Below are 25,734 nucleotides of genomic sequence, written 5' to 3' on the forward strand. Positions count from 1 at the left end.
TATTACACAATTTCTCAGGGTATTAAATTTGATTTGAAAATGTGTTAAAATTAAAACATTTTAAATGTTTGAAAATGTGTTAAGGCAGCCCATGTGCACTCAGTCACTAAGGTGTGTCCCACTCTTTGTGACCCCGTGGACTGTAGCCCGCCAGGCTTCTCTGTCCATGGGATTTCCCAGGCAAGAATATTGGAGTGGGTTGCCATTCTCTTCTCCAAAGGCAGCCCATGGTAATGGAGGATTTAGAGGTTTCTTAAAGATAAATGCATTTGGTTTACTAGTGTGAATTGTGTGTTTTAATTCCTGGTCCCCCCTAAATCAAGAGGGCTTAGTTAAGTTTTGTTTTTGTACAATCTGTACCCACCATGTTGGCTTTTTTCCTCTAATTGCATTATTATGTCTTTTATATTTTATAAATTATATATATATACAAGTAAAATTCAAATATCACAAATAGAGCCAAATTCCTCCTTGATCACAACTCCCAACACAGAATGTTTCATCTGTTGTGCATTTGCTTTTATCTCATTAAAGTTTTTCAGTTCTATCATTCCCTCTCTTCACCATATTGTCCTAAAATTTTTCATTTTTTTAAACCAAACAAAATGTGCTGATAATTTTAAAAGTAAAATAGTGTTAAAAAGTATTATAATATAACCATCTCCTGCTTTCCAGAGGCAATGGCTTTCAAATCTTTTAGCTTTTTCTTCAGATATTTCAATATCTGGAGATTAATAATATTCATCTCTTTCTCCTGTTCTTCAGTTTGTAGGTATTATCTATTGACTCCCTGTATGAGGGATGAGGGGATTCCCTGGTGGCTCAGACAGTAAAGGATCTGCCCTCAATGAGAGAGACCTGGGTTCAATCCCTGGGTCAGGAAGATCCCCTGGAGGAGGGCATGACAACCCACACCAGTATCCTTGCCTGGAGAATCCCATGAACAGAGGAGCCTGGCAAGCCACAGTCCATAGGGTCGTAGAGAGCTGGACATGACTGAGTGACTTATACACACACATGCACACACATGAGGGATGTGGATTCAGCTTTCTGTATCACCTTCTTTCATTCCATTCTTCTCCCCAGTTTTATCTCACCATTAAAAACATTAAGTTCCTAGTCAATACTTTGATCTTTATAACAGGTAAATATTTCTTACTACTGAACAAATGTTTATGAGTACGATTACCTTTACTTTCATGAACAACTTTTGTTTTTCTTAGAGTTAAAAATGATGTCATTTTAAAATGATATCATTTAAAAGAAAAAAAAAAAAGATGCTTAGTTGTTTTTAAACATATGATTGGAGGGTTGCAACTTTGAGCCCCACCCGCTGGCCTCCGGGTGTGGTAGAGGGGCTGGGGACTGAGTTAATCATTGGTCATGCCTACATGCTGAAACCTCCATAGAAATCCCTGAACTGTGGGGTTTGGAGAGCTTCTGTGTGGACGAACATGTAGAGGTGCCGCATCCCTTCCGTTTAGCTCTTCCTGAGTTGTATCCTTAGTAATAAATGGGTTATAGTAAGAAAAGAGCTTTCCTGAGTTCTATGAGCTATTCTAGGAAATCATCAAACTCCAGTAAGGGGTCATGGGAATCCCAGATTTATAGTGAGTTTATCAGAAGTATGGGAGGCCTGGACTCGCAGTTGGCTTCTGAAGTCGGGGAGGGGCCGTCCTGTGGGACTGGGTCCTTAATCTGTGTGGTGTGTGCTAACTCCAGATAATTAGTGTCAGAAGTGTTGATGTGAGTGGAGTGGAGAAAAACAGTGCTTTTCTTTTAGTGTCCCTTGAACAGTGTAAGGGCATTAGCGAGTTTTAAGCTAGAGGAGTACATTTTCAGCTTTGCATGAAAAAAAAGTATTCTCTGGCTACTGTGTGGAGAGTGTCTTGCAAGGGGAGCAAGAATGGAAGCAAAGTAACCAGTGAGGAGGCCATGGAAGGCGTCAAGGAGGGGAGAACGTATCAGGTGGGACTCAAGGGCAGGTGGTGAAGATGAAAAGAAGTAGATGGATTGAAGAGATTGTCTAAGATGTGAATATACAAGACTCGGCACTTGATTGGATATGAGTGTGGAAAACATCTTCCTGAATCTTTTCTGGACCCCTTTATTTCTCACCTGTTGCCACTAAGTCAAATCAAAGGTATGTAATGACCTCATTCCTGTGCTAACAAGAATGAACCAAGAAAGCTGCCGCCTGAGTGTTTGCAGGGGGTGCCCTCCCGGAGCTGCCATCCTCACTTTAGAGCTGAAGGAATGCAGAGCACAGAGGGGAGTCGCCTGTCCAGATTTCCACAGGGTCCCACGCAGTGAGGGCAGAACTAGGCTTGGGACCAGGCAGTCTGCTCTGTGGATCATGCATTTCTCAATCCCACAGTCTAGCCCAGTCCCTTGGTACCTTTTGCATGAATGACCACCACCCACTTCTCTCAAGTCTCCCATATCCTTCAGTCTTCCCTCTAGTTCATTTTCACTTACAGTGCCAGACACATCTTTCCCTAACTCCATTTCCACCCTTCCATGTCCCTGATCCAGAACCAGGTTTTTAATAAAACCCTCAAGTGTCTGATTTTAGGGCCATCTATGATCTGACCCACTCTACCAATACAATCTACTTCCTCACTTTTCTTTTGCAGAAGAATTTAATATGGGCATGCATTTATTTCATTTTAACTGTTTATATAATTTAGATATTTCATTGGTCTGCAGCATAGTTTGAGTCGAGAGTTGCACTGAAGTAACAGATTAATGGTAGGCTTTCCCTTAACCATATCAAAAGACAATGGCATCTTTCCATTCATTTTAAGAGTGTTTTTCCTCTGAGGTAAGAGATGTTTGAAAGTGAAAGTGAAGTCACTCAGTCGTGTCCGATTCTTTGCAACCCCATGGACTGTCGCCTATCAGGCTTCTCCATCCATGGGATTTTCCAGGCAAGAGTGCTGGAGTGGATTGCCATTTCCTTCTCCAGGGATCTTCCTGACCCAGGAATTGAACCCGGGTCCCCCGCATTGCAGGCAGACGCTTTACCGTCTGACCCACCTGATGTTTGTGAGTCTAGGCCAAATACCTTTAAGAACCCAAGCCCTAAGCAGAGGTGTGTACCTGGAAAGGGACTATTTGCAACAGTTGCTCTGGAGAAGCCCCTGACCCTTGACTACTCAGCTAAATATGGAGTCTCAGAGGCCCCACTGTTAGCAGTTATCATGACTGCAGGGGAACTTGGGAAATCAGTCAGAATTCCCCTGCGAAGTTAGAAGTGAAGAAAATGTGGCTGAGGTTGTATGTGAGGAGCTCAGGACGTGTCCTGGGGAGGAGGGAAACCAGTGGCCCTGACCTGCTGAGGAAGGGCTTGGAGTGATTCTCAAAGCTTCCCGGGAGCTGGGTTGTCCCAGCGCTGGACACTTAAAGGGAAAACCTGGCAGATGGTTGGGTTAGCATTTGCTGATGTGGAGGCCAGTATTGAGAAAGGGAAGCCACAGGACTGTTTGAAAAGTGACCAACGTGGTGATTGATAAGTGTGCAAATTCACTCAGGCAGATGGACACTTGTTGTCTGTGGAGGGGCAACATGACATGGCACCTTATGCACGTATTCCAGTGGTGACATGTTGGTCACATCATTTATCCAAGTGAAATGAAGTGAAAGTTGCTCAGTCGTGTCTGACTCTTGTGACCCCATGGACTGTACAGTCCATGGAATTCTCCAGGTCAGAATTCTGGAGTAGATAGCCTATCCCTTCTCCAGTGGATCTTCCCGACCCAGGAATCGAACCAGGGTCTCCTGCACTGCAGGCAGATTCTTTACCAGCTGAGCTACCAGGGAAGCCCAATTTATCCAAACTTAGACACTAAAAAAAAAAAAAAAAAAAAAAAAACTATGATGATCTTTTATTTTTCAATATTTAGTTGTGTATTTTTGGCTGCCCTGGGTCTTCGTTGCTGCACATGGGCTTTCTCTAGTTGCAGCCCTAGTTACAATGTGTGGGCTTCTCATTACAGTGGTTTCTCTTGTTGCAGAGCACGGGATCTAGGCATGCGGGCTTCAGTAGTTGAGGTTCTCTGGCTCTAGAGCACAGGCTCAGTAATTGCACTGCATGGGTGCCGGGGTCCAGCCCCGGTGGATCCAGGGAATTCGAAGGGGAGACGGCTTTGGCGATCAGGAAACAATAGATCAATTAAGCGTTAATTAAATATATAAAGAGTGGTTAAATAGGGATAGCTCAGTAGGAAAATTCAGTGGAGAAAAGAGGCCGAATAACTTGGTGTACGTGGAAAGCCAATAAAACTTCAAGACAAGAAATTTGCATCACCTACGTAGGCCGCAGGTGTCCTTCCATTCTCCCGAAGGAGAGGAGACACTAAGGCCTCCCGGTCAGATCTTAGAAGCCCAGGCATAATTAGTAGGCTTGACGAGCCTCCACGTTCCAGATGGGAATTCAGCCAGAAGGTGAGAAAAAGAACGACATGGGGAGACCAGTCTTTCTAGGAACTGATCCCATTCTTTATTTTCCAGGGTCCACTTTTATACACAGAGATGTAATACAAAAGTCACGCGGGGTCAGCAGTCCTGACTTTTATCAAAATCAGGTGCTTCATACAAATGTATACGAAGGTCTTAGGAGTGTTACATCATCTTCTGGCCAGGGGCCTGCTAACAATTTATGACCCTCTCCTTGTGACAGCGGTCAGTCAACCAGAACCCTTATTTCTCCAGGGGTGATTATTCTTAAAACAGATGCCACCTTCCGAAGGCACCAAATAAAGTTACATTCCTATAGGGTGAGGGTGTAGTGGGTTTTAATTAAGAAAAGAATTTGCTTAGCCTAAGGTCTAACGTGATTAATATCAAAGGTTAATACTTATTTCTTCTATATATTCATTAATGTGTATAAGAGCAGGGGATGTGGAGACTTAGCAGCAAACATTGACTCAACAAATGAAAACCCTTCACCAATACAATTTCTAATCAGCCCACTATACTACACTAATAATTTCCTAACTTTTCAAAAGAATCTGTTTTTAGAAGGTTTAAAGCATCTCGTGCCTCTCATGGTTGGGGGGCTGTGAACAATCACATGTGGCCGGACAAGCCTGTCAGGCAGGCTAGAGAACCTTCAGAGGAGTTTGTAGGTTGAAACACTCCTGTCACGCCCAGGAATTATTACTAACTGGAGCTGTAAGTTAACTTCTTCTCCAAGAGAGGTAGTGGGGGACAGCCCCCCGTAAAGTCAGAGGCATAGGTGAGAGCACAAAGCAGTAAAGTAGGCAGACTCTGGTTTTGGAGGTAGATGCTCAAGAATTTCCAGGGGGACTCCTGAGGCTCGATCGCGCCTTTGCGTATGCCGAACCTCCTTCCTCATGACCTTTGCCACAGGCGGAGTTCCTCATGCCGGCTCCTGGCACATGGGCTTGCCGTGAGGCATGTGGAATCTTCCCAGACTGGGGATCAAGTCTATGTCCCCTGCACTGGCAGGCAGATTCTTAACCACTGGGCCACCAGGGAAGTCCCCTTAGACACTTAGAAAGGAGAGCAATAATTGTTATGCTTATATTTGTCTGCTCAGGCTGCTGTAACCGGTAGCTTAAAGAACTGAAATTCCAAAAACTGTGAGAAATAAATTTCTTCTTTGTGCACATGTGCAGAGAGCAAGCTCTCTGGTGTCTCTTCTTACAAGAACACTAATCCCATCATGAGGACAGGATCTCACTTAACCCTGCTGCTGTTGCTGCTAAGTCGCTTCAGTTGTGTCCAACTGTGCAATCCCATAGACGGCAGCCCACCAGGCTCCCCCGTCCCTGGGATTCTCCAGGCAAGAATACTGGAGTGGGTTGCCATTTCCTTCTCCAATGTATGAAAGTGAAAGTGAAGTCGCTCAGTCGTGTCCGACTCGTATTGACCCCATGGACTTGAGCCTACCAGGCTCCTCTGTCCATGGGATTCTCCAGGCAAGCGTACTGGAGTGGGGTGCCATTGCCTTCTCTGCGCTTAACCCTAGTCACTTCCTAAAGGCCCCATCTGTAACAGCATCACACTAGAGGTTAGGGCTCCATATGAATGGGGGTGTGGGGCACCAGAGACACAAACATTCACTCCAGAACAATGCAGGAGCAACCTTCCTGGGCCAGCCAGGAGAAAAGTCCACCCCATTTGAGCCCAGGCCCTGGATCATGCAGAGCTGGCCTTGAGTCCTGCCTCTGCTACCAAATGGCAGTATGTTCTAGAGGGGAGTTACTTAACCTTTGTGAACTTTTACTACATCTGAGAAAAGGGGGCTTAAAATTTTTATTTTATTGAATTATAGCTGATTGACAGCTTTGTATTAATTTCTGTTGCATATCAAAGTGCTCATCTTCGCATGAAATGTTCCCTTGGTATCTCTAATTTTCTTGAAGAGATCTCTAGTCTTTCCCTTTCCATTGTTTTCCTCTATTTCTTTGCATTGATCACTGAGGAAGGCTTTCTTATCTCTCCTTGCTATTCTTTGGAACTCTGCATTCATATGGGTATATCTTTCTTTTTCTCCTTTGCCTTTCACTTCTCTTCTTTTCTCAGCTATTTGTAAGCCCTCCTCAGACAACCATTTTGCCTTTTTGCATTTCTTTTTCTTGGAGATGGTCTTGATCACTGCCTTTTGTACAATGTCATGAACGTCCGTCCATAGTTCTTCAGGCACTCTGTCTATCAGATCTAATCCCTTGAATCTATTTGTCACTTCCACTGTATAATCGTAAGAGATTTTATTTAGGTTGTACCTGAATGGTCTAGTGCTTTTCCCTACTTTCTTCAATTTAAGTCTGAATTTGGCAATACGGAGTTCATGATCTGAGCCACAGTCAGCTCCCGGTCTTGTTTTTGCTGACTGTATAGAGCTTCTCCATCTTTGGCTGCAAAGAATATAATCAATGTGATTTCAGTATTGACCATCTGGTGATGTCCACGTGTAGAGTCATCTCTTGTGTTGTTGGAAGAGGGTGTTTGCTATGACCAGTGCATTCTCTTGGCAAAACTGTTAGCATTTGCCCTGCTTCATTTTGTACTCCAAGGCCAAACTTGCCTGTTATACAGAGATCATTCCGTGGTTTTTGAGATTGCACCCAAGTACTGCATTTTGGACTCTTTTGTTGACTATGAGGGCTGCTGCTGCTAAGTCACTTCAGTCGTGTCCGACTCTGTGCGACCCCATAGACGGCAGCCCACCAGGCTCCACCGTCCCTGGGATTCTCCAGGCAAGAACACTGGAGTGGGTTGCCATTTCCTTCTTTAATGCATGAAAGTGAAAAGTGAAAGTGAAGTCGCTCAGTCGTGTCCGACCCTCAGTGACCCCATGGACTGCAGCCTCCCAGGCTCCTCTGTCCATGGGATTTTCCAGGCAAGAGTACTGGAGTGGGGTGCCATTGCCTTCTCTGATAAGGACTACTCCATTTCTTCTAAGGGATTCTTGCCTACAGTAGTAGATATAATGGTCATCTGAATTAAATTCACCCATTCCAGTCCATTTTAGTTCACTGATTCCTAAAATGTCAATGTTCACTCTTGCCATCTCCTGTTTGACCAATTCCAATTTGCCTTGATTCATGGACCTAACATCCCAGGTTCCTATGCAATATTGCTTTTATAGCATCAGACTTTACTTTCATCATCAGTCACATCCACAACTGGGCTTTGTTTTTGCTTGGGCTCCGTCTCTTCATTCTTTCTGAGTTATTTCTCCACTCTTCTCCAGTAGCATATTGGGCACCTACCGACCTGGGGAGTTCATCTTTCAGTGTCATATCTTTTGCCTTTTCATACTGTTCATGGGGTTCTCAAGGCCAAAAAAGGGAACATTTCATGCAAACATGGGCACAATAAAGGACAGAAATGGTATGGACCTAACAGAAGCAGAAGATATTAAGAAGAGGTGGCAAGAATACACAGAAGAACTATACAAAAAAGATCTTCATGACCCAGATAACCACGATGGTGTGATCACTGACCTAGAGCCAGACATCCTGCAATGTGAAGTCAAGTGGGCCTTAGAAAGCATCACTACGAACAAAGCTAGTGGAGGTGATGGAATTCCAGTTGAGCTATTTCAAATCCTGAAAGATGATGCTGTGAAAGTGCTGCACTCAATATGCCAGCAAATTTGGAAAACTCAGCAGGGGCCACAGGACTGGAAAAGGTCAGTTGTTTTCATTCCAATCCCAAAGAAAGGCAATGCCAAAAAATGTCCAAATTACTGTACAATTGCACTCATCTCACACACTAGCAAAGTAATGCTCAAAATTCTCCAAGCCAGGCTTCAACAGTATGTGAACTGTGAACTTCCAGATGTTCAAGCTGGATTTAGAAAAGGCAGAGAAACCAGAGATCAAATTGCCAACATCTGTTGGATCATCGAAAAAGCAAGAGAGTTCCAGAAAAACATCTACTTCTACTTTATTGACTATGCCAAAGACTTTGACTGTGTGGATCACAACAAACTGTAAAAAATACTTAAAGAGGTGGGAATACCAGACCACCTGACCTGCCTCCTGAGAAATCTGTATGCAGGTCAAGAAGCAACAGTTAGAACCAGACATGGAACAACAGACTGTTTCCAAATTGGGAAAGGAGTATGTCAAGGCTGTATATTGTCACCCTGCTTATTTAACTTATATGCAGAGTACATCATGCAAAATCCTGGGCTGGATGAAGTACAAGCTGGAATCAAGATTGCCGGGAGAAATATCAATAACCTCAGATATGCAGATGACACCACCCTTATGGCAGAAAGCAAAGAGGAACTACAGAGCCTCTTGATGAAAGTGAGAGGAGTGTGAAAAAGCTGGCTTAAAACTCAACATTAAGAAAACTAAGATCAAGGCATCTGGTCCCATCACTTCATGCAAATAGGTGGGGAAACAATGGAAATAGTGACAGACTTTATTTTCTTGGGCTCCAAAATCACTGCAGATGGTGACAGCAGCCATGAAATTAAAAGATGCTTGCTCTTTGGAAGAAAAGCTATGACCAACCTAGACAGCATATTAAAAAGCAGAGACATTACTTTGCCAACAATGGTCCACCTAGTGAAAGCTATGGTTTTTCCAGTGGTCATGTATGGATGTGAGAGTTGGACTGTAGAGAAAGCTGAGCACCGAAGAATTGATGCTTTTGAACTGTGGTGTTGGAGAAGACTCTTGAGAGTCCCTTGGACTGCCAGGAGATGCAACCAGTCCATCCTAAAAGAAATTAGTCCTGAATATTCATTGGAAGGACTGATGCTGAAGCTGAAACTCCAATACTGATGTGAAGAACTGACCCATTGGAAAAGACCGTGATGCTGGGAAAGATTGAAGGCAGGAAGAGAAGGGGCTGACAGAGGATGAGATGGTTGGATGGTATCACTGACTCGATGGACATGAGTTTGAGCAAGCTCTGGGAGCTGGTGATGGACAGGGAAGCCTGGCGTGCTGCAGTCCAGGGGGTTGCAAAGAGTGGAACATGACTGAATGACTGAAGTAGACTAGATAGCAAAGTGACTTAGTTATACATATATATATATATATCTTTTTCATATTCTTCTCCATTGTGGTTTATCACAGAATATTGAGTATACTTCCTTGTGCTGTACAGTAGGACATTGCTGTTTATCCATTCTCCATTTACCGCTAGTCCCCAACTCCTAATCCTTCCTTCCACCTTCTCTCTGCTACCCTCTCCCTTGGCAACCACATGTCTGTGAGTCTGTTTCTGTTTCACAGACATGGTCATTTGTGTTGTGTTTTAGATTCCACATGTAAGTGATATCCTATAGTATTTGTCTTTCTCTGTGTGATTTATGTCTCTTTTTATAATCTCCAGGTTCTTCTATGTTGCTGCAAATGGCATTATTTCATTCCATAAAAGGCTGAGTAGTGTTGCATTATATGTATGCACCATATCTTTATCCATTCATCTGTTGATGAACATGTAGGTTGCTTCCATGTCTTGGCTATTGTAGGTAGTGCTGCAGTGAATATAAGGGTTTAAGTATCTCTAAAAAGGGGGCTTAATAAGTGTATATTCTTCATGGAATTGTATGAGAATTGCATTAGCTACTATATGTGAAGCAGCACAGAGCACAGTTATCAACATTGTGATCTAACAATAGGTTTATATGTAATAAATACACAGATATTATATTTACTCATAAATAAGATGCTATCTCTGCATGTTGACTGTATATATAAATAAAACACATTCACAAACATATACTGTTTTGTGGACCAACCCTTAGAATTTGGAAAACAGCAGCCTTTCTCTTCTAAAGTACTCAGGTTCAGAATCAAAGCCATTGAGTCATTGTAAGTAGGTGGACTCACGGTGGGGGTAGTTAAAATTTAACCATTATTCAAGGCTTGCCCTTGGATAATAAAATTAGGAAAAAATGAGCCAGTCACTAAAGTGATGGGCCTTTTGAGGTGCCTGGCAGGGTGATTGGGCCTCCCTGGCAGCTCCGCTGATGAAGAACCCACCTGCCCGTGCAGGAGACATAAGAGACGGGTTCAGTCCCTGGGTTGGCAAGATCCTCTGGAGAAGGAAATGACAACCTGCTCCAGTATTCTCGCCTGGGAAATCCTATGGACAGAGGAGCCTGACAGGCTACAGTCCTTGGGGTCACAAGATTTCCCTGTTCCCTACAAAGCCTGGTGCCTAATCCGCTATGTCTGTGAACTGCAGGGGATGGTCAGGAAGACTAAGGAAGGGAAGGGGCTACCTGTTGAGGGGAAGGGGTCTCAGTGGTCAGCTGACCTGAGCCCCAACCCCATGATCCCCAACAATCTGCTGATCCGTCATTTGGATCTTCCTTTCCCCAAACTGATTCCAGGAAGGAGGTGACCTGGCTGGAAATTTTCTGGTCACTCAAAAGAGGTACCTCCTCTTGCCTTCCCCGTCCCACCTCCATCCCCACCCACTGTATTGCTAACTACTAATATTCCGGCTTATATAGTAGGCTCAGAACACAGAAGATGATTTGAGTGGCTCTTTTCTCAGTTCTCCCACAGATGTCACATCACCGATGCCATTCTAAATGCCTAGGAGGGAAGTGAACGCATTGCACACAATGGCTGCATGAGTCCATTGTGGAACCTGGGATGAGAAGGGCTGTGACCAGGATCAGCCTCCCAGAGAGGAAGCAATTCTGTGAACTGACAGGAACCGGTTTGGGAGGTGCTGAGAACAGCCACCCCCAGACACAGCTGCGCTGGGAGGCCTGCATGGTCAGCCACTGACCCTTGTCCCTGCCCTGCCTGGGGTCCCTCTCGCTGAGCACCAACCTCAGCCTCACGCTTCCCTCAGCTCTGATGGGCTTCCCATGTCACTGGCATGTCTCTGACCTTCTAGAACACTCTATCCGAGAGGTTCACAGGTCCCTGGATTCCCAGTCACCTCTGGCACACACAGGTCCCCTGAAGAAGGCTGGAATGCGTGTGTGCAGGCACGGCTGCACTGAGCTGGGGTGTGGGCCCTCAGCTGGTGCCATTCAACCCGATGGAGACTTGCTTCCCCACACGGGCCTCATGATTTGCAACTTCAGAGTTTTGTTTAGCAGGAGCTTAAATTACCACCTATCACAAACTTATATGGATGCCTGGAAATATTCAAAATGAGAGTTAAAATCTGGGATGACCAAGAGTCACGTGGATGACTTTTATCAAAAGCTTTTTTCTGAGAATGGATGCCTTGTTTATCTGGAAATTATTCAAGTTGCATGTCAATGCTTTGCCTGGACTCCTCTCCACCCCCTCTTCACTCCCACCTCACCCCCTTAAACCGATCCCCTCAGTCTCTGCATTCGGCTTTAATGTGCTTTGGACACTGTGTGCCCTGAGGGCCTGGAGTGGGAGCCGACTGCCCCCACAGAAGGGCGCCGAAGCTTATTGTGTTCCTTTTGCTTACAGGACACATTCAGCATGGCCACCGAGAAAGCGTCTCTGGATATATTTCTGCCCGATGGAAGGAGCATTGAAATCGAAATTCTAACATCAGATACTGCCGAAAGAGTCCTGGAGGTAAATTCAATCTAAGTTCCAGCCCCAGACCTGAATTTAGGAATCATTCTGTTTGAAGGCAGGGACTAGGATGCAGTTACCTTCTAGAAGCTTCCTACCTGTCATTTTATTCTGGATGACTCGTTTGTAGAGATAAGAGACTGATGGGGAAATTATCTGAGCGACTGATGGAGGAATCTCAGCTACAGCCATTCTCTGGGATCTCTTCGGTTTTCCCCACCGCCCATGGGCTGGTGTTGGTTCCCTGGAACTCAGCCAGGGATGTGCCTCCTGCAAAAACTCAAAGTCCTTTATTATGGGATGTCCATGGTTGGGAGGAGGATGGAGGATGGAGCCCAGATGAGTCTATCCATGGGGGCTGATGTCAGGTTCTGGCAAAGAATGACAGTGGGGTTGTCAATGCAGAAAGACTGCTCCCTTCTCTGACACAGGGAAAGCCCCTGAAAACAATGCCCAGCGTGTCTAATCATGGGTCCACAGGGCCAGACCTGTGTCCCAGTCAGTTCTCTAAGGACCCAGAGGATGGGACCCAGAAAGCATTCTTCCTTCTCCAGATGCAGCCGTAACTAGACTGGCCCCTGTGGCCTCTCCTCCCTCAACTGGGCTGTGGAGAGGACTCCTGGGTTGGCTCCCAGGTCCCTCTCCTGTGGAGAGTTTTAGCTTGTCAACTTAAATAGGAAGGTAAGATCAGGCATCTCAAAATTGTCAAGAAGATGCATGTAATCAGGAAATAGCAGAGGAATTGGCAATTGGGCACATACAAACCGGAGAGGTTGCTGGCGTGTCCGCTGAGGGCTTGGAAGAGACTGTATTTTCAGGCTGGGAACGTAAAGAGGGGAGAGTTCAGTTAGACTGCTGAAACCAAAACAAACAGAGACCGGATTTGAAAATTCCCTGAGCAGACAAAACCAGTCCAGTCACACAAACAAAGCTCCATTCCACTTATTTCATGAGACCAGCCTGACCTGGGTCATATCTTGTTTGGGTCTCTGGAAACCATGAGCAAAATTTCCCAAGGTTGATGTGAGGCAACCCTGGACCAGCTCCCTAGCATTTAAAAATAATTCCAATATTATCAGTTTTCTGTGAATCAGGCATTTATGAGAAATCAGCCTCTCCGTCCTTAGGGCTTGTCTTCTTGAGGGCACACTTGTGGGATTTTCCATTTTATATCCTCCAGTTGCATTTGCAATGCTTTCACCAATTCTAACCTTCCAGAGAAACATTCAATGGAGAGTAAGAAGCTATGAACAGGAGGGGGTCAGAAAGTTTCTAGGACCTTTCCAAGGACGGGAATTCCCTGTGCTGGGGTCCTGGTCTCGGCTGGCTTCTGAGCCGGTGCGGGACGTGCTCCCTGCTGGGCTCCCAGCCCTTGAGCCTGCCTCGCCCTGAGACCCTGGGCGCTTCCTGTTGCATCCTGGCTCCCCTTCCCAGCCTGGAGATTTGAGCTCACCTGCGCCCTTTTGTTTGCACCATCAGATTAGGAAATACCCCTTCTCTAGGTCTTGCTCTGCTCAAGAATGATAATTTTATAACTTTCTTCCTAACTGAAGTCACCACATACAGCCTTTTCTTGGCTGCGGGATTGTGACCCGTTTGCATGGTATCAGCAGCCACCTAGCTGCTGAAGCCATTCATTGAGAAGTTACTATGGTTCATCCTCCACCTCCTCCTTAGCCCCCCAAATCCTACTTCCACTACATCCCATCTCTCTGCTATTCATTCAACCTCCCTGTTTGCTCCTTTCCATCTGCATGTCCCTAGCAGCCCCCCAAACTAGTTTCCCTGCTTCCAGTCTGGCTAATCTGTACTGATTTCTAGAATGATCTTTCTAAAATGCATCAAGGGCTCTTGATGCTTAATACTTGAGGGGTTTTATACCGAGAGACCCCAGAACACAAATCACAGGTCCCTAAATTGCCCTCCCAGGACTAACAAAGTGGGAGAAAGACACAACAGAAGAAGATAGTAATAGTTGGTGTAGGGAACACAAACTCAGAGACTTCGGGGGCCAGGCACCCAAGACAGGGATGCAGCTGCAGGGTGCAAGCTAATTTGCAAATGGTTGGACCTATAGAGACCTGGAGAGCAGCCACCCTCCTGAAGACACCATTATTGACATGTTTTCCACACACTGGGCTCACTGGCCAAATTAGACAAAACTGTAGCTGAAGTCGGCTGCTGCTGGGAATATGGGGTCTCCTATCTTCTGGGGTTAGGTCAAGTCCCAGGTTCAAATTACAGAGCTGGCCCATCCTAGCTGTTTGAGTCTGGGTAAGTTATTTAATTTTTTGAATTGATGTCTAAGTAATTATAGGAATAGCTTGTGATCCATCAGCAGTGGTGGTTATCATTCTTCATCAATTTGGTATTGGTACTGATATTAGAGGGAGTGCTGAATAAATATTGAGTAGGGCAGTAAGTCTGGAGGGCTTCCCTTGTAGCTCAGATGGTAAAGAGTCTGTCTGCAATGCCAGAGACCTGGGTTCAGTTCCTGGGTGGGGAAGATCCCCTGGAGAAGGAAATGGCTACCCACTCCAGTATTCTTGCCCAGAGAATCCCATGGACAAAGGAGCCTGGCACGCTACAGTCCACGGGGCTGCAAGAGTCAGACACGACTGAGCGACTAAGCACACACACAGGGAGTAAGCCTAGGGTTCCATGATGCCACCTGTTTTGGCCAGTTTCCCTTTGTAACTAATAGCATAAGTTGAATGAGGTACTTTAACCTCAGAAAAATGAACTTCCCTTCTTCCATCACATTGGCCAGTAAGAAATTCAAACCCACAACATGGACATCCTTGGCACTGGAAGTAAAACAAAGTAAAGGAGTTTCCCTAAAAGGTAAATCAAACGCTTGTGCTGTGTTGTGCTTAGTCACTCGGTCATGTCCGGCTCTTTGCGACCCCACAGACAGAGAGCCTGCCAGGCGATTCTCCAGGCAAGCATACTGGAGTGGGTTGCCACGCCCTCCTCCAGGGGATCTTCCCAACCCAGGGATCGAACCCAGGTCTCCCACATTGCAGGCAGATTCTTTACCATCTGAGCCACCAGAGAAGTCCAAAAGCAAATACTTGGCCAGGCACTGATGTGAATTCTCTTCCAGGGAAGTTCAATAGCTGGTATAAAATGTAATTTGCATTTTGTAATTAAAAAGTATTGTCTGTATCTTTTCAAGCATACTTGTTACCACTCTCACCTCACCACTCTCATTTCACTTCTCCAGCTATCCTGCTGGGTTCTTTTAAGGACCAGCAACAAAGTAAAATCTCTTTTTTAATTTTGTATGCATTTGTGTTAATGTAGTTGTACTAGTGGTATTTGAGTTTTGAAGCATCATTAACGTTTGCTAAGAAGGAAATACTATAGTGTCTCTTTTTGTGCTGATTTCTCCTCTTGAAAGAAGGTGTTTATCTATGTCTTTATAAATTGTAGAAAGCATCTCTGTTCTCTTTCTTCTCACTCCACTATCTTCCTTGGCATGTAAGCTTCCTGTTTTCACTGAATGAGTCAGAGAAGAGAGGAATCTAATTTGAGCGGATGTGGGTCATATTTACTTTGGGAAAGGATGACTTTGCAATCTATTACTACTGGTGCTCACTCAGCCCCACACACAGAGGTGCCCTGTGGTTTGGTTTGGACTTTTTGTTTGTTTGCTTATTTTTGCAAGGGCCTAGGGAAAAGAGTAAGGTAGAAAGAAGGAAAATGGGGATAAACATTGAGTAAAAGATGTGAAAAGTTCCCAAGCTCATCTTTATTTTCAGAGCTATATTAAGAACACTCACTCATACCATCCACCTCTTTAGACTGTCTCTCAAGGTAATTTACACACCTCAGACAGGAAAAGTACCACTTTGAGTCTAGCATTCATACAACTGCCACCTTGAGAACTTGGAGCCCTGGTTAAAAGGTCAGCTCATGCACAGAGCTGTATAGGTGGACTCTCACATGTTGCAGAGGTGGTCCAGCGAATTCAGACTAGGTGTGCAAAGAAATCACCCAGGAACCCTGCCTTGAAGAGGGGTGGGCTGGCTAAGTGGAGAGGGAAAGGGCCAATGGAACAGGAACGTTCCTGCTGAGGGAGGGTGAATGGACGTGAAATGTTACAAGGTTACGGCCTCGAATGAAATCATCTGTGTTGAAATGAAAGCTGTTTGAAGTAAAGGTCAAAGAGGAATATGAAATGAAGGCAGCCTGTGCCCAGGATCTGAGGTTTCACTGAGCAAAAGCCACATGAATTAGACTTGACCATCACAGCAGACAGCAGAGAGAAGGAAGCCTGGGGTATCACAGGTGGACATTATCCTGTATACTTTCGTATGCCAGCCAAGTGGTAGGGAACATCCCTTTTCCCAGGATCTGGTAATCCAGCCCCTGGGGCAGGCAAGTTGGACCAATGATCGTGGTAAATGGCTACTGCCCCCAGGGGACAATAAAGACCAAAACCATCTGGGAAGACGCGCCTGCATGTGAGACGGGACAAACCAGTCTCAGCTGGGACCAGTTCGTGTCCATTGCAGGGGGACCGATTTTTATTTTCTTTACTGTAATTTTTTTTTTTAATTTCTAAATTTTCTAAAACGAGTATGAACCATTTTTAGATTCGGGAAAGAGTTCTCTTAGTGTCTACTGCACCCTTAAAGCTCTTTTTTATTGGCATTTACAGGTGGCCACTCCTAACTTTTCCCTTTTTCTTGTCTTTGGTTAAAGGTGGTGTCACACAACATTGGCCTGTGTCAGGAGCTGCTGGGATACTTCAGCCTATTTCTCATTCAGTTTTGCAAAGAAGGCAGGCTGTCTGGTAAGAAGGACGGAAGGAGGTGCAGGCAGCCTGAGATGGTATGGGCTGGTGTGGGCAAGTGCTCAGCCAGGAGATGAAGGATTGCCACTGAGGGGCAGGTTACACTCCCCTCAAGGGGAACTCCCCAGTGTGTGGTCCCTACTATGACTCTTGGCTCCTGGACTGGACATCTGTTTTGGGGGGTTGAGGTTGTGCCTTTGGGCTTCCCTGGTGGCTCAGATGGTAAAGAATTTGCCTGCAATGCAGGAGACTTGGGTTCGATTCCTGGGTTGGGACGATCCCCTGGAGAAAGCAATGGCAACCCACTCCAGTATTCTTGCCTGGAGAATCCCATGGACAGAGGAGTCTGATGGGCTCCAGTCCATGGGGTTGCAGAGAGCTGGACATGTCTAAGGGACTAACACTTTCACTTTCACTATGCCTTGGACCTGGGGGTGAGCTGGGGTGAGAAGCTCCAGAGAGGGTGTGCAGTCAGGAGCAAGACGTCAGTTCTTTCCAGTAACTACACTTCCTCTGGGGGCTCTTCACCCCAGTCCTGCTGTCTAGGCGCACCTTCATCTCTGCCCTGGCTGCTGGCCGCCAGCCATGCCACAGCCCCCTTGTGCTGGAGTGCTGGACTCTGGGCATCAGCAGATCCCATCAGACCATCATGTCTCCTTGTTAAGGAATATTTGCTTTAAAGTGTGGATGGTATAATTCAGTTCTTAGATCCTTTAAAAAACTATACTTGCAGTGAGATAGTGACCGATGACATTATGTTTCATATCAGTCAGTTCAGTCAGTTCAGGTGCTCAGTCTTGTCGGACTCTTTGTGACCCCATGGACTGCAGCACACCAGGCTTCCCTGTCCATCAGCAACTCCCAGAGTTACTCAAACTCACGTCCATTGCGTCGGTGATACCATCCAACCCTCTCATCCTCTGTCATCCCCTCCTCCTGTCTTCAATCTTTCCCAGCATCAGGGTCTTTTCCCATACGTTTCGCTTTTCTCTGCAGTGCGTTTTTAGAAATTACAAGTTGTTGTTGTTGTTGTGAAATGGTATGTTACCTCTGAGCAGTTTATATATGTTCTCAGGTGCTTTGGGGAGGTGATTTGGAGGTGGAAGTTAGGAAAACCTCTTAACTTGGCCACCAGGAGCTGTGGTGTGCTGGTGAAGGCATTGGATCTCTGTGGACCTCAGTTTCTTCATCCATATCACAATGAAAATGTCCCCTACTCAAAGCACTGGTCCTTTTTTTTTTTTTTTTAATACCTGTGAAGTTTTTTAAAAAAATTTGTTCATTAGCTGCACTGAATCTTCATTGCTGCACGGGCTTTTCTTTAGTTGCAGCGAGCGGAGGCTACCCTGTAGTTGTGATGTATGGGCTTATTGCGGTGGCTTCTCTTGTCGCTGAGCACAGGCTCCAGGGCATGTGGGCTTCAGTAGCTGTGGCGGGAGGGCTCAGTAGTTGCAGTTCCCAGGCTCTCGAGCACAGGCTCAATAGTTGTAGCACACAGGCTTAGTTGCTTTGTTTGCAGCATGTGGGATCTTCCTGGACCAGGATTTGAACCCGTGTGTCCTGCACTGGCAGGCAGATTCTTAACCACTGAGCCACCAGGGAAGCCCAAGGCACTGGTTTTTTATGAGGATCAAAGGCTACTCATTTTTTGAATGAATTTTAGAAAGTTAAAAATTGTATACAAATGCAAGAGAATATTATTAATGTGATTTTATTCCTTCCAATATTAATGCTCTATTTTATCACTTTAAGGCACTGTATGTAAACACTGTGTGAATATGTGTGTATTTCAACCAGGAAGACTCTTTCTTCTTTCTCTAGTCATGAAAAAATTGGCAGACTTTGAACTCCCATGTGTTAGCCTTCGAAGTTCTGAAGTGGAAAACTGCAAGGTTGGACTCAGGAAGTGGTGAGTAAGCATTTATTATGACAGAGTGTTTCGGAATATCTTAGCTTTGTTAATAAGAACTTGTCTGAATATCACCACATCTGGCTTACGGTCTAACAGCTGGACAGAGCTCAGGGCCTTGGGGAAGGTCAAGAGGAAAGCAGCAAAGGAGGGCGGGGCGAGGAAATGAACCAGAACATTTGTCCTAAAGAATAGGCTGTTGAGGATGACTCAGATTAAAAACCTGAGGGATATTATCTTAAGGATGGCAACCATGAAGATTAGGCTGGGGGTAGGGGGACTGGCGGAGAAGGCAATGGCACCCCACTCCAGTACTCTTGCCTGGAAAATCCCATGGATGGAGGAGCCTGGTAGGCTGCAGTCCATGGGGTCGCTACGAGTCAGACACGACTGAGCAACTTCGCTTTCACTTTTCACTTTCATGCATTGGAGAAGGAAATGGCAACCCACTCCAGTGTTCTTGCCTGGAGAATCCCAGGGACAGGGGAGCCTGGTGGGCTGCCGTCTATGGGGTTGCACAGAGTCAGACATGACTGAAGTGACTTAGCAGTAGCAGGGGGTCTGGGGACTGAAGTGACTTAGCAGTAGCAGGGGGTCTGGGGACTGAAGCAGGTAATGGCAAGGAATTGCAGGGTTTGCTTTGGAATATATGACTGACTACTTAATTGAAGGAGTTTATTGATGATTACAAGCAAGTCTGATTTATCTGTTGAACTGTGGTATTTTCTGAAGGCAAAGAGTGGACTCAGCTAATTTGCAGTGAACTTGAACTCTATGTATTCAGCTTACCTTCTTAATGGATTCCAATTATACATGCTTATTTACCAGAGCCAGACATATTTTCCTAGATTGAGAAGATGAAATCCAGGGGGGAAAAATCTACTGTATTTTTGCAGAAAACACTTTTATTTCCCCCAGACACAAGGGATCCTATGGAGAACAAGTGACAAAATAACAATGAGAAGCAGGACACGCTCCATTGGCATGCGGGGCGGATTAGTCTGTATTTCCCAGTATATATCACTGTGGCTGTATCGGATTGCTTCTTTGGTTTACTCTCTCCTGGCCCAGTTATTCTGTAATCTGAACACAGAAGCTGTAAAGAAAGGCGTTTGAAATCCAGGAATAGTAATAATCTTGACCTTGTGGTGCCTTGTTAGAGCTCCAGGCTGTGGCTTCAAATTTTGGAAAGGGATTCCCAGCAAGGCTAGAAGTTCATGTACTGCTATTCGAAAGTATTCTGAGAAATAGTTGAAATATGTGGCAGAGAGCCCTGAGAAGGCAAAAAGGTTGCAGTTTTGTCTGAGATTTTAGTGAGTAACAGGTGGCTAAGCACAGTTGTTCCTGGGATCTGAATATGTGCATCTCAGGGTTTAGCTCAATAATTCTAGCCATGTTATTGAAACTCTCTAAGCCTCAATTTCTTTATCTGTAAAATGAGAATATTAATGATAGAGTCTATCTCAGAATTATAGTGAGAATTAAATGAAGTAATCCTATGTGCTCAATAAATTTTGGTCATGTTTTTTATTGTTATAGTGATAATAATCATGATGAAAATCGTAATTAAAAAACAAACCCTCTGGATTAGACTGTTTTGTTCACAAACTCTCTAAGAGATGAGGATTCTGTCCCTCATCTTAAACTTGAATTAGAAATTGGGCTTTGCCTGTGTCTACATCAAATAGATAAACTCTAGATCATAAGTACAAGATAAAATGTCTACCCCAACATCAGCCTGCATTTCAGATCCAGGCAGATTGCCTTTGCTCGTGGGGACCGAGAGGAAAGGAGGGCCTACTTCAGCTCTTAGAGCTGAGGATGAGGTTACTGGAAGGGGCGAGTCTGGGGGTAGGATCCTGCAGGTCCTGGCCCTCTGTCCTGAGGGAGCCCTCACTAGGTGGGAGCAGAGAGGCTAGGTCAACTACCACTCGCTGTGGAATCCCCAGCAGGTGAGGCCTGGCGGTGAGAACAAGTCGAGTTTTAGGGATTTTTCTGTCAATTCCCTGACGCTTCTTTCCAAAGATGATATAGTTCCTTCTAGACCAGAGGGTGGCCTGCCCTGGCCTCTCAGAGCTCCGGTCTGGGGTGAGTCTGGGGACTCTACATCTCTGGTGTAACAGTTGTTATCTCTGCCACATAGGGTGCCTGGGGTGCAGGGGTGAAATAGCTAAATGGAATATACATAGGAACACTTCAGTTGCTTCTCCCCAGCCGCTAGAATGAAGTTGATCTTCGAGCATCTGTATTTTCATCCTTTTCCTGGTCTATGACAATCCCATCATCTCCTCCCCCTCCTCTGCTGAGCTCCGTGATTCTGCTTACTCTGCCTTCAGACTGGTGATAGACCAACCCTGGCGTACCCTCTCCTGACGGTTTTGGTCCGGTCTTGGCTGGCTACTGCACTCACATAGTACGTGTAACTTCACTTCATCCTGGCAATCCTGGATCTGCTAGACAAACATGAAGCTCTGCTATTTACAAGTCCCTTTGCCAAGGTCCAGAGGGGCAAGGGGTCTGAAAAGGACCCAGCCCCTGGGCTCAGGGATCTTCATACCTGGTGTAATATCAGCTTGATCAGAGCAGAGATCAGGGTAAATTCAGGGAGCTGAGGAAGCCCAGGGGATGGGTTGCTAATACAGCCTTGGGGAGTAGGGACCAGAAGAGGAGACATGAGGGTGAGGCTTGTGGGAGAGGCCGATAAGTCCAGGAAGAAGGCAGGTAAGGGGAGTGGTCTTTTGAATGGAGGGAGAAGAGAGAAGACAAGGTTGGAATGTATAGAGTGTGGGCCAGGGGAGAGAGGTCAGAGAGAGCACTGGAAATGAAAGTGGGATCTCCTATGAAGGGCCTTGGGAGTCAACAGGATAAGTGCTCCAACCCCTGGGACTATAAGCATCTGAAAGGTTCCTTGGGAAAAACTACTCCAGTTCGAATGTGGAGTGTGGGACTGAGGGACACAACTGAGGCGGAATGTCTGGTGAGAAGGTCACCTGAGCAGCTCAGGCAAGAGGTGAGGTGGCCGGGGCATAGGACAGTGATATGGATGTGGGTACAGGGCAGATGGCTATGCCGGGAATTGCAGGTGGGAAGGGGGCGTTGAGACTTGGGCCTTGATGTAAATGGGATGTGGACCATTTCCTTAAAGCCTTGTTTTTTGTGCATGTCTACTCAAACATGAGTAGCAAACAGAGAGCACAAAATAGGCTTACAATATGAGTCAAATCCTAGGAATCAGGCAGTGTGTTTTCACAGGCTTCTGTTGTAATAGCTGCAATATCCTTGTATCTCCAGGGTTGGGTTATTTTTATTCAGATGAAATCAACCTTAATTTTGTTGTTGTTCATTCTGTTTATTGTCAAGAATAAGTGAGTGTAAATATATTATGGCTGACTTTTATAATTCACCAAGAACAGAGATAATGAAACATTGAGCAGAACTGAGTACGTATCAACATTATTTGAGCACCTTATTATTCTGGGTCTTGTTTTCTTGCTTTAATTTACCAGCTATTTAAATGGTCTCATTTGTCTACCCATTTAGTGCATACCTCTCTCATTTTCCCCTCAAATAAAATATAAGTTGGGCATGGACTTTGCTCTGTCTACTGATGTGTTTCAGGATTTGGAATATAATAGTTGCTCAATAAATATTGGTTAAATAAGCAGATGTTGGAGAAGGCAATGGCAACCCACTCCAGTACTCTTGCCTGGAAAATCCCATGGACGGAGGAGCCTGGAAGGCTGCAGTCCAGGGGGTTGCTAGGAGTCGGACACGACTGAGCGACTTCACTTTGACTTTTCACTTTCATGCATTGGAGAAGGAAATGGCAACCCACTCCAGCGTTCTTGCCTGGAGAATCCCAGGGACGGGGGAGCCTGGTGGGCTGCCGTCTATGGGGTCGCACAGAGTCGGACGTGACTGAAGCGAATTAGCAGCAGCAGCAGCAGCATAAAGACAATGGGAAACAGAAAAGGTCAGAGGTCACCGGAAGACTAAGCAGGCAGAAGACTGTGGCCGTGCTGGAAAAGGGGCCTTGGTTCAAGGCATATAGGACCACCAGTTGAGAGAGCATACCCACCCAGATATGCCCGTCAACTGTGTCATAAATTAACTGAACACTCCTGAATCATGCAGGTACCTGGACCCATCCCTGGATGCCAGGCTGATGGACTGCAGAACAGCTGTAGATCTGATCTACATGCAGGTGAGGGGAACCAAGGGCTATCAGAACACCGGATATTATAGGCCTTTTGAGTTTGAAACAGAGAACGTGTGTGTGGCAGTTCAGAATTCTATGGCGACACCTGCTGCTGCTGCTAGAGGCAAATCCCTATAAACTGAAGCTGGAACAGAGGTTACCAGGGGCTGGGGTGGGGGCAGTTATTGTTTAATGGGGATAGATGTTTTGCTCGGGATAATGAAAAAGCTTTAGGTATAAACAGAGGTGGTGGTTATATAACACTGTCAGTGTTTTTAGTGCCAGTGAATTGTACACCTCTAGATGGTTAAAATGTTATGCATATTTTAATCACAGTAAATAAACAAATATTTTAAGAGAAGTAGGGTTTGAGGGAAAAGAATTCTACCTCCATTCTAACCATCTCTCCACACTGGCAGCTGACACTCCATCATCTAGGCTAATTTAATAGCCAGGAAAGGACAGCCCTGCTAATCTAAAGTCACAGAAAAACTGAAAGTGAAAGGCACTCAGTCGTGTCTGACTCTTTGCGACCCCATGGACTGTAACCCATTAGGCTCCTCTGTCCATGGGATTCTCCAGGCAGGACTACTGGAGTGGGTAGCCTTTCTCTTCTCCAGGTGATCTTCCCAACTCAGGGATCAAACCCAGGTCTCCTACATTGTAGGTGGATTCTTTACCATTTGAACCACCGGGGAAGCCAATTTAAAGTCACACATGGTCCCTAAATCTCACTTTAGCATAATCTTTTTTTCCTAAACCAACAAGTAGCGTACCTGTCTCCAGGGCCAGCTTCGTAGGAAGTGGCCTGTGAGGCTGCACTGCCCCTTCCCTCCGCGCTCAGAGGGGCCCCAGGTTTGTCTCACTCTCTGCTGTCACATCTTAAAATTCTTAAAGTTTTATAAAAGGACCACATTTTCATTTTGTACTAAGTCCTGCAAATGATGTACTTGGTCTTGCCTTACCCCTGCCCCTCAACGCACAGAGAAGCACGTTTAGAGTTTGGCCTCCTTTCTTTTTCCGATTCATGCAGTGAAGGTTCTGCTTATCTGTCTGGAGGTCAGCAGATGCTGCCCCTGTGATGTATCGCCGGCCACCCCCACCTCAGCCCCCTCACCTCAGCCCCCCTACCTCAGCACCTAAGCTGCCCACCTCAGCCCCCCAGCCACCCAGCTCAGCCCCCCACCTCAGTCCCCTCATCTTAGCCCCCCCACCTCAGCACCTCAGCCACCCACCTCAGCACCCCCACCTCAGCCCCCCACTTCAGCCCCCTCCCCTCAGCCGCCCACCTCAGCCCCCACCTCAGTCCCCTCATCTTAGCCCCCCCACCTCAGCACCTCAGCCGCCCACCTCAGCCCCCCACCTCAGCTCCCACTTCTTCCCCAGCTCCCTGCCACTGTTCAGCTTCACGGGGCTGCATCTTTGGAGGCCCATCCTTTCCCAGGCCTGGTTTAGACAGTTCTGGAGGGAAGTTTGGAAGCTTCTTTTAAGGATTTCCTTGCAATTACCCAACAGTTTATTCTCAAGCCCAGAATGGTGGGTCGAATTCCTGGCCTATTCAAACCCTCCCAAGGTTTGAATAATAAATAAATTATTTATTATTTAATAAATAAATAAATCCCACCTCAGAATAAATCCCACATCCTGACACTTGTTTTATTTTCTCCTTAGCATTTCTCCCATTTCACTATATAAAAATTTTGAGTTACTCTGTCTCTCCCTGCTAGAATGATTTCTCCATGATATTGGGGATTTATTTGTTTACTGCTATTATCTCCAGAAACTAGAACTATTCCTGACATGACCTTAACCTTAAGCCTTTTGGGGGATCCTACATTGTACTAATTGTATGAAATACATTTTCATTTAAGCCTCATAGTAACTCTGTCAGGCAGTTGGTGCTATCTACATTTTTTAAATTAAGTTTATTTATTTGTTTTAATTGGAGGTTAATTGCCTTACAGTATTGTGATGGTTTTTGTCATACATCAGTGTGAATCGGCCATAGGTATACATGTGTCCCCTCCATCCTGGCCATCTTTGTTTTTAAGAAGAAGAAATAAAGTTTGATGACAAAGGATTGAGTAGGCTTAGACATGGAAGATTAGAAAAAGGGATTTAAAAACACATTTGCAGGTGGCTTTTATGTAGCGTGGTTCTAAACTGCTGTACTCTGTAGCTTTTCATAAGCTAAGGCAGAATTGAAGAGAGGGGAGAAGTTTCAGATGTTACTTTTTAAAAAAAAAACAGGTATAATCCTTTTTTAATTTTAACTTTTATTTATTTATTTGTTCTTGGTTGCTGAGTCTTCATTGCTGCGTGCAGGCTTTCTCTTAATTGTGGCAAGCAGAGTTACTTTCTCAGAGAAGGCAATGGCAAGCCACTCCAGTACTCTTGCCTAGAAAATCCCATGGATGGAGGAGCCTGGTGGGCTGCAGTCCATGGGGTCGCTATGAGTCCGACGCAACTGAGCGACTTCACTTTCACTTTTCACTTTCACCCAATGGAGAAGGAAATGGCAACCCACTCCAGTGTTCTTGCCTGGAGAATCCCAGGGACAGCAGAGCCTGGTGGGCTGCTGTCTATGGGGTCGCACAGAGTCGGACACAACTGAAGTGACTTAGCAGCAGCAGCAGCAGAGTTACTCTCTAGTTGTGGTGCGTGGACTTCTCGTTGTAGTGGCTTTTCTTGTTGCAGAGCACGGGCCCTAGGCAACAGTAGTTGGGGCTTCAGTGGTTACAGTTCATGTGCTCAGCAGTCTCAGATCGCAGGCTCTAGAGCGTGGGCTCAGTAGTTGTGATGCATG

General features: G+C 45.6%; 1 protein-coding gene across 1 annotated transcript in view; it reads left to right on the forward strand.

Moving 5' to 3' along the window:
- SNX31 (sorting nexin 31) overlaps positions 1–25,734 on the forward strand; it is an 86,026-nt gene that overhangs the window by 24,735 nt on the left and 35,557 nt on the right. The window contains exons 5-8 of the mRNA XM_055546520.1: positions 11,910–12,020; positions 16,731–16,821; positions 18,643–18,730; positions 22,865–22,934. Coding sequence (XP_055402495.1) covers positions 11,910–12,020; positions 16,731–16,821; positions 18,643–18,730; positions 22,865–22,934 — 360 coding nt within the window. The remainder of the gene's footprint in view (positions 1–11,909; positions 12,021–16,730; positions 16,822–18,642; positions 18,731–22,864; positions 22,935–25,734) is intronic.

Source organism: Bubalus kerabau, chromosome 14 (assembly GCF_029407905.1).
Source record: "Bubalus kerabau isolate K-KA32 ecotype Philippines breed swamp buffalo chromosome 14, PCC_UOA_SB_1v2, whole genome shotgun sequence".
In the NCBI taxonomy this organism is placed as follows: Eukaryota; Metazoa; Chordata; class Mammalia; order Artiodactyla; family Bovidae; genus Bubalus; species Bubalus kerabau.